A 9,853-nucleotide genomic window follows, 5' to 3' on the forward strand; every position below is an offset into this window, starting at 1 on the left:
GGCACTAGGCAATACGCGTATGAGATGGCTGGTACGCGTATGGCACTAGGCAATACGCGTATGGATGAGGAAGATGATGTTTTGAACGTGTTTTGGTCTCTGTTGGTACGCGTATGGGAATGTGATACGCGTAGCATACGCGTATGGGCGTGGGCATTACGCGTATGGATTTGGTCAGGCGTGGGCAATACGCGTATGGGCATAGGCAATACGCGTATGGGCAGAATTGTGATTTTTCTGTGCTGTTGTTGTGCAGTTTTTGGTTGTTTAGGCTGAGTGATGTACTTAGCTGATGTATGGTGTAGCAGGGATCATTTCCCGTTGTTTTGAGTAGTATAGGTATTAGTAGAATGTGCTAATACTGTATTTGATTATGTGGCATGATGTGATATGCTTTTGTGATAAAATGTATTAATGATGTGTGATGATAAGCATGATGCTGTGAATGTATCAGCTATGTATGCATTGTGAATAGACTGTTTTATGGCTTAGAGTGTGAGCTTATGTCTATTATTGAATTGTTGCTGTCGTTGTTGCATTGCTAGGTGATTAGCATGCATATTCTAGCCTTTGGGGCTGTAGCTAATTCCCATGGCGAGGAATTAGTGAGTGAATCATTGTGGATTTGTTGTTGATGTTTGCATGCTAGATGATTAGCTTGCATAGTCTAGCCTTCGGGGCTGTAGCTAATTCCCACGGTGAGGAATTAGTGAGTGAGTCATTAGATCTCAAATGAGTGGGACTAGTGAGCTCAGTAGCCGTATCTGGATTTGATCGGTGAGCTTGAACTGTATGTTCAAGAATAGTCGGTACCGCATGTGTGGAGTCTCATTTCATAATGAATGTATGGCATATAATATGAATGGATGTATTCCAGTATTATATGTGTGTTATGTGTTGTGTTGTTGATGTTGAGCATGGTTGAGATTATACATATGCTATATGTTACTGTTGAATATGATGTTTGAACGGATATTGCCGCTGCTGAGTGCGTAGTCTGATTAGGGTGAACTGATGTGTTATTTACTTAGCATTACATGTTGTTCTATAATGCTTATTATATTGATTGAGGAACTCACCCTTACATCTATTTTTCAGGTAACGAGCAGTGAGTTGAGTAGAAGCTAGTGCTATGGAGTCTAGTGTCGTCCTTAGTGGGTCATGCTCTGGTAGATGTAACATCGGGAGGGAATGTTTGACTATGCTTTAATTTAGTTGTTGATTCAACTTTACATGTAATGTAGTACATGATTTGAATGTCGATGTTTTGTACCCGCTGCGAATTATGCAAAAGAGTCTTATTTTGATTTAATAAATGAGCATGACAGGATATTTTGATAATTGTTGTGAAATGATTGTGTGACACCCTTCGGGGCATAATTACTCTGATTGATATGTTATTATTTTAATTAAATATTTTGGGGTATTTAGAAGGGTGTTACAGGTGTCACCCTACACTCCACAGCAGAATGGAACTGCATAAAGGAAGAATATAACCATCATGAATATGGTGAGAAGTATGTTGAAAGGAAAACATTTACCCCAAAGAATTATAGGGAGAAGTTGTGTCAATAACATCATATATTTTGAACAGATGCATGAAGAAGGAGCTAGAAAGAATTACGCCAGAAGAATGTTGGTCTAGTGTCAAACCTAACTTAAGTCATATGAAGGTATTTAGATCTATAGCACATAGATATGTGCCAGATCAGTTGAGAAGAAAACTTGATGATAAATCGAGTCAGGTGATCCTAATAGGATATCATTCGACTAGAGGTTACAAATTATTCGACTCAGTGAACAAGTAATTAGTGATCAACATGTACGTGATCATAAATGAGCTTAAGGAATCTGATTAGACTGAAAATGTCAAGAAAGATTCAGTGAGAATCTTATATGAAGAACCAGCAATTGAAGTCAAAAGAGAAGTTCGACAGGAAGAAGTCATAGGTCAAGCAAGCACAAGCAGACCTCAAAGAACAAGACACATGCCTGCAAGGTTATAAGAATGTGTGATTATATCATATGATATGGTAGATGATGAAGGTGAGTCGATACACTATGCTTTCTATGCAAATATTGAACCAGTCAATGCAACTGAGGCATTGAAGGATTCAAAGTGGGTGGAAGCAATGAATGAGTAACTAAAATCCATCGAAGACAACGGCACCTGGTCACTTGTTGAATTGCCTCAAGGCAAGAAGGCGGTCGATGTGAAATGGGTATACAAGGTGAAGTTGAATCCCAAATGTGAAGTAACTTGACACAAGGCAAGACTTATGGTGAAAGGATTTCTTTAGAAGGAAGGAATTGACTTTGATGAAGTTTTTACACATGTTGCTAGGATCGAAACAATCAGGTTGATTGTTGGTCTAGAAAATATAAACAAATGGCACACATGTCATATGGATGTGAAATGTGCATTCTTAAATGGCCCCTTAGATGAAGAAGTGTATGTTGTACAACCAGTTGGGTTTGTGAAACATGGCGAAGAAAGCAAGGTATACAGACTGCATAAAGCCTTGTATGGACTTAAGCAAGCTCGAAGAGCTTAGAATAAGAAATAGAGAGTTTTCTAAGGGAAAATGAATTTTTGAAGTGCACAACGGAGTATGGAGTATATGTAAGAAGAAGCAATAGTGAATTTCTTATATTATGTCTCTATGTCGACGACCTATTAATAACAGGAATTTGCAAGAAATAGATCGAAGATTTTAAACATGACCTAAGTGAGGAGTTTGAAATGTCAGACTTGGGAAATATCTCATATTTCCTTGACATTGAATTCTACAAGAACAGTGGAGGCTTAATGATGCACAAAAGAATATATGCGGGAGAAATATTCAATAGATTTGAGATGCAAGAATGCAACCCAACTCCGACTCCATCTGAGCCCAAATTGTAATTGTTGAAAGACACAAATGAAGATGATGTCGATCCAAAGCAGTATAAAAGACTCATTGGATCACTCTGATACCTTTGTCACACAAGGTCTGGTCTAGCATACAATATAGGTATGGTGAATAAATTTATCTAGAAACCAAAGGTATCACACCTAGCAGTGACGAAGAGGATACTAAGGTATCTGAAAGGAATTCTCGACAATGACATTTTGTTTCCTACAGCTGATGAAGGAAAAGAATGCAAGCTAGTGGATTACATCGATTCAAGTTGGTGTAGTGATGTTAAGGATGGAAAATTCACAATTGGCTACATGTTTATGCTAGGTGGTGCACCAGTTGTTTGGAATTCAAGAAAGGAACCAGTAGTGGCATTGTCGTCGTGTGAATCAGAGTACATAACTGCTTCTCTTTGTGCATGTCAAGCAACTTGGATAATGAATTTGTTCGAAGAGATTACATGGACAAATCATGGAGCGATTACCATGAAGATCGACAAAATGTTTGATATCAATCTGGAGAAGAAACCGATAGCGCATGGAAGAAACGAGCACATCGAAACGAGGTTCCATTATCTTCAAGAGCATGTAGCAAAAGCGAAGCTGAACTTGGAACACTACAAAACTAAGATTCAGATTGCAGACATCATGAAGAAGGGAGTGCAGGTCGAAATGTTTAAGAAGTTAAGGTTTATGATATATGTAGATAACTTAGACACAGTAAATTAGGTGGTGTATTGAATTATAATTCCTTGTGTTGAAACAGGTTGCTCAACATAAGTAAGGAAGTGTCAAATCACTTAGGTGTCAAAATGTCGAAGAGTATCTCGACAGTGGTGTTAGACTTAACTTTATTTGTTTGTTTAGTTGAGTTACTTAGGTTAGTTCTGGGTCTTGCTTGAGAAGCAAACAAACCCAAAATCTATAAATAGGGAGTAACCCCTATTATTGTAAACACTTAAATTTTATAGTTGCAAAAGGAATAAAGAATCATAGTTTATGAGCAGAGAGAAACTCTGCAGAATCAATTCATCTTCTTCCCTCTCTCAATAAACCCTAACAATTTTCTTTCCTCACTTCAATTTCCTTTTCTTGTTTTCATCATCATTGTACAACGATACAATCTTGCAATCAAGATTGATTGATTCACTCGAGTGAAGAGGGAAGAACAAGAGAGAATTCGATCAGTTGATTGAATCTTGTTCATCAAGATTGAGTCGGAATTACTCAAAATCTTGGATTTAATTTCAACAATATGTTCAAACTTAATTCTTCCCAAGATATTTAATGAAATAACAATGTGTCTGAGTGATCATGATAAAGACATAATAGGTTGTGTAATCTATAATTTTGTTTATGTTATAATTGATATTTTTAATTTATATTGATCCACATGTGTTGTTGATCTATTATTTTGTTAAATTTTATTTGATTTAATTTATAATTTAGATTTTAGATTTTTTTCTTCAAAATTATCCAAGTTTTTTATTCTAGAATCTAAACACTTAAAAATACTAGAAATTCTAAAATCCAAAAAATTCTAAAATCCAAATAATATTTGAGTTTCTTTTTAAAAAAATTCTGAAAAACTTGCATAGTTAAATAAGAAATTCACTAATTTTTTTTATAACGTGACCTTAATGTAAACTTAGCACTAATAATTTACATGTAAAGTAACTGAAAAATTATTTAAAAATCGTTTTTTATATTAATTAAAAAAAAATGATTTTAAACAAACAAAAAAGAGTGTTGAGTTCAATTCCTTCATTCAGTGGCTGTTTGGTGCACAATACAGTAACTTCACTTTTCTGGTTTTCTTCTTCTTCTTCTTCCTTTTCCTTTTCCCTTTTTTTTGCACTTCTCAAATTCATGTTCCTTTTTTTATGCTTCTTCTTCAACCAGGCATGAACAAATGAAACAACATTTCCCATTCTTCATTCGCATTGCCATTTCTCTCCTCTGATCAGGTATGTTCTTTCTCTTTTCCTTCTTTCTTCAATCACTGTTTTTTTCTTCTTAATTTTCATTCACTCTAATGGAATGGCATCAAAGAAACCTCATGAAAGCTTCTAAAGAATCAAACTTTTTCATTGGGCTGTTTCTGTTTAATGCATTTCGCATCAAAAACTTGCAAACTGTTGATGGGTTTTGATGATTCTTCATAAACGATCATGTGTTCTTGGGAAAACTTGTAAAAATCAAATTTTTACAATGTAGATGAAGCCTTGTGAATGAATTTTCTTGATGTTGGTTTCTGTTTTTATCTTTTTGTATTTGGTTTTTCTTTTGTGCAATTGAAAGTTTCTGCATTGGGAGTTTTTTCTATTTAGGGTTTTCTAAATGTATCACATTCTCAATCGTTGATTGTGTCTGAAATTGTTCTCTCGAATATGATTGATTTCTCATGTTTTCTACATTTGGTGTTTTTTATGATGCATTTTATAGTGCAATAGGAGATTAAGATTCTGTTGTTTCATAGCTTTTTGAATGATTGTTACATATTGTTAATTTACTGTGTTGAGTTCAATTTTTAGGTCTGTTTCAAGAGATTGAGATTATTTAATTTTAGAACTTGTCGAATGATTATTAGATATTGGTAATTGACTATGTTGAGTTGAATGTTTAGGTATATCCTTCATGGATTCACGTATCAACGCTGTTGATTCTGTATCAGAGGTTCAGAATTCGGTTTCTAGGGTACCTGCGGTACCGATACGCCACAGTCTTCCTTTAACATCAGGGATTCCCCGTCCTTCGCGGCCTCCCTTATATAGAAATCATCACGGAGCTTCTTCTTCTTCCGCGTCATTTTTGGAACAAAGACATCGTCATAATAATTATGGAACGAAGAACATCCACCATCAAAACAGCTATGTAGTTAATCGAAAGCATTCATATCAGGACAGAAAATTATGCAGCAAGCAACTGTTTGATGATGGTTCCGAGAGTCGCGAGTCATGTTCTGTAGTATTAGAATCCGACAATTGTATCTTAGTTACATCGAAACGAGGTGCCGTTAATCAACCGAAGAATTACCATTGTCAGTCAGAGATTAGTTTTTGTCATAGTCCTCAGAATAGTTTACATTCGACCACTGTCTATTCAGAAGCGAAACAAAGTTTCACCAATACTGAAGTCAGTGAGTGTGTTAGTGTTGATGATGATGATGATGATAAGTCGTGCGAAAGCGGACAAGTTTCGAATTCGTGTGATTTTAATGAAAGTAGGAAAACCAGCATCTATAGAGCGAGTACAGTAAGTGATGTTAGCGACGAAAGCAACACGAGTAGTTTGAGTAGTGCTTTGTATAAACCTCATAAGGCGAATGATATAAGATGGGAAGCGATTCAAGCTGTGCGAGCACGCGTCGGGGTGTTGGAAATGAGGCATTTTAGGTTGATGAAGAAATTGGGATGTGGAGATATAGGAAATGTATATCTAGCTGAACTGAGTGGCACGAGGACTTGTTTTGCTATGAAGCTCATGAATAAAACCGAGCTCGCAAGTCGGAAGAAGCTTGTAAGAGCTCAGACGGAGAGAGAGATATTGCAGTCTTTAGATCACCCTTTTTTACCTACATTATATACACATTTCGAGACCGAGACAATCTCTTGCTTGGTAATGGAGTTTTGTCCCGGTGGCGACCTTTATTCAATCAGGCAAAGACAGCCTGGGAAGTGTTTCTCGGAGCATGCTGTCAGGTTTGCATTTCCTTCCCTTTTTGGCTTATTACATACAAAAGAACTTATATTTTAATCACTTATGCAATAATATAAGCACTTAATTGAAGCTTATTTCGTGTTTGTAGATTTTATGTGGCAGAAGTTCTCCTTGCTTTGGAGTACTTACACATGCTTGGAATCGTCTATAGAGACCTTAAACCAGAGAATGTGTTGGTTAGAGAAGATGGTCATATAATGCTTTCGGATTTCGATCTCTCTTTAAGGTGTACCGTCAGTCCAACTCTCGTGAAGTCATCAAACCCGATCGTCGAAACGAAAAGATCAGGATACTGCATTCAGCCCAGATGTGCAATGCAGCCAGATTGCATACAACCTGCATGCTTTTCGCCGCGGTTTCTATCCAGTAAATCCAAAAGAGAGAGAAAATTCAGACCAAAGAATGACATGCATCATCAAGTGACACCTCTCCCTGAGCTAATGGCCGAACCAACAAGTGCACGATCGATGTCCTTTGTAGGCACACACGAGTACTTGGCGCCTGAAATTATCAAAGGCGAAGGACACGGAAGTGCTGTGGATTGGTGGACGTTTGGTATATTCTTATACGAACTCTTGTTTGGTCGAACACCGTTCAAAGGGTCTGCAAACCGAGCGACGCTGCTCAATGTTGTCGGGCAGCCTTTAAGATTTCCGGAATCTCCTACTGTCAGCTTTGCAGCAAGGGATTTGATCAGAGGTTTGCTTGTGAAAGAACCTCAACACCGTCTTGCCTATAGACGCGGAGCAACCGAAATCAAACAACATCCGTTTTTTCATAATGTGAACTGGGCGCTGATCCGTTGCGCTAATCCGCCCGAGGTACCGAGAGACACCGTGATGATGAAACCAACTTCAACCGAAAATGAAGTTGGTATGAACCCTTCTGGTAATTATTTAGATGTTGATTTCTTTTGATCATGATTCTTAACTCTATGAAAAGGTTCGTATTAAGAAAATGTACACCTTAACTCAATGCAAAAAATCAATATTGCGAGGATTGATAAAATCACTATTCATTAAATCGGTGTGAATTTTTAGTGATTATTATTATTTTATTTATAATTAAAAAAAATCATTGCAATATTATATATATATATATATTAAAGATAATCAAATACGTTAAAATAATTTTCTAGGAAGTAACCTGTTAATTAATTAGTTCATAATAAATAAACAGAACTACTGTATATACTGTATATAATAATGAGAATAAGAATAAGAATAATTTTAAAATAATAATAATGTTGACCGACAAGTTCAGCGTAAGACCTTGAAAGTTAGTTGGGTTCGCGCCCGTATTTTCAACTGCATTCGTCACCCCACGCGCACCTTATTCATCCCCGCGCGTTCCAAAGTTTAAACACGTCTTTCCTTTAAAAAGATGATCTAACTAAAGATAAAAGATTATCTAATTAAGATGTGAGAATGCAAGGAAAATTTAATTTTTCATTACAGTCAAAAGTGATGATGTTAATATCCGCTGTGCACTCATCCAGCCTCATGCTAATCTATTAAATTTAATTTATTACTTTTATTTTAATAATTTTATTACCTACTCACCCTTCTTAATTTTAAGATAATAAATTTTTCAATACTGTGCAGAACTCGATGTTGTTTGCTTCAAACACGATTTGATCACACTTGAGAAGTTTGCAGGAAGTGATTAGTAAGGGTGCAAGGCTTTGGATCCTGGACTTTTTGAATCTCTAATAGTTGAGATTCAAACTCAATTTTCAAATTGAAAATTCTCAGATTTTTCTTTAGAATGAGAAGGTTTGAATTGGGGGGCAAAACTGACGCGCAAGGTGTGTTTGAATTGAGCACAGAGGTCATGGACTTCAAACAACGCCATGGGAAGCTTTTGTGCATCTTGTCTGCTGATGTGGTTGAAGGACTTTTGAGTGTGTTAGTGCAGTTCTATGATCCTCTTTACCGTTATTTCACTTTCCCAAATTTTCAGATTGTGCCTACATTGGAGGAGTATTCTTATCTCTTGGGGATACCTGTTTCTAGTAGAGTGACTTTTAGTGGATTGGAGGAGATTCCCAATCTAGTATTATTGTTGAAGCTCTTCACTTGAAGAAGTCTGAGATAAAGGCTCATTGGGTGAAGAAATGAAGGTTGTTTGGGTTGCCATCTGATTTCCTCATCAATGAAGCTACTGCTTTTGCTCAAGCCGGTAGTGTGGATGTTTTTGAAGCTATCTTTGTGTTGCTCATTTATGGATTAACTTTGTTCCCTAACATTGATGATTTTGTTGATGTTAACACCGTTAGACTTTTCTTGATTGGGAATCTTGTGCCTACTTTGTTGGGTGATATGTATCTATCTTTGCATATAAGAAAACGGACACTATGACATTCACATCGTCATCTACATGACGAGATTGAACAATCTGAATCACGCCTTCATCCATCATACGCTGGATGTCCCTTTTCACCACATCACACCCTCTTGGGTTCACACTACAAATAACACAACCATCATGGTCATGTTCACAATCACTCACCAAACAGATATCCTTGTGCATCTGCACCAAGGATCTTCGGATAAACCGGACGTCAAAAACTTTGAATTCTCCAGGACAACCGTCCACCATATTCACTGAAGAAAAAATGGCACTGAGCTCGAATCTGGTCTCAATTCAATCTAACTCCAAGTATATTGAGAGATACATGGAGTTGAAATTTGAGGTACATGAACTGAGTTGCTTCGATTTGGCCTCAAGAATTAATTAATTTACGGTTAGAATGGATGAGGGATTAGGATAGAAGAGGTTGAGAGAATTACGAAATTGATGCCTTTTCTTGATTCCGGCCAGCTACGCCGCCTCTGGCGCGGTGGTGCCGGAACTCTGGTGGTGGTTCTGTTTTGACATGAAAATTGGAAGATGATGTGTAGTGGTGAGAGAGTGAGTACTGTTTTTTTTCACATGTCTCTTTGTAATTTCTGATGGGCTTAGCCATTAAGCCCAATACTCTGCTTTCTACACCACCGTTGCTGATTTTTGCATTCTTTATTCAAGGCCTGCACCCCATTTGTCCAACATGTTAATTACCATTTCAATTATCTTCAATTTTAATTTTTCTTTGTGATTGGTATTTTCACTAATTGTCTTGCGAACGCTAGTCAGTGCGCCACACATTTGGTCATTACAAGCAACGTCCCTAATTAAAATATTTTAAATCCATTCAATGGCTCAGAACACTTCCAGCTCATCACCGTAGCCAAA

The 9,853-nt window shown here is 36.8% G+C and overlaps 1 protein-coding gene across 1 annotated transcript; it reads left to right on the forward strand.

Annotated features, from left to right (window-relative positions):
• The first annotated feature begins 4,628 nt into the window (after window positions 1-4,628).
• Window positions 4,629-8,905, forward strand: LOC127119009 (protein kinase PVPK-1). Its single transcript, XM_051049223.1, has 5 exons — window positions 4,629-4,710; window positions 4,802-4,866; window positions 5,526-6,600; window positions 6,708-7,507; window positions 8,224-8,905. Exons 3-5 carry the CDS (start codon window positions 5,537-5,539, stop codon window positions 8,286-8,288), a joined length of 1,929 nt encoding a protein of 642 aa, XP_050905180.1. The 5' UTR covers window positions 4,629-4,710; window positions 4,802-4,866; window positions 5,526-5,536; the 3' UTR covers window positions 8,289-8,905.
• The last annotated feature ends 948 nt before the right edge of the window (window positions 8,906-9,853 follow it).

This window comes from Lathyrus oleraceus, chromosome 1, assembly GCF_024323335.1.
Source record: "Lathyrus oleraceus cultivar Zhongwan6 chromosome 1, CAAS_Psat_ZW6_1.0, whole genome shotgun sequence".
Classification (NCBI taxonomy): domain Eukaryota; kingdom Viridiplantae; phylum Streptophyta; class Magnoliopsida; order Fabales; family Fabaceae; genus Lathyrus; species Lathyrus oleraceus.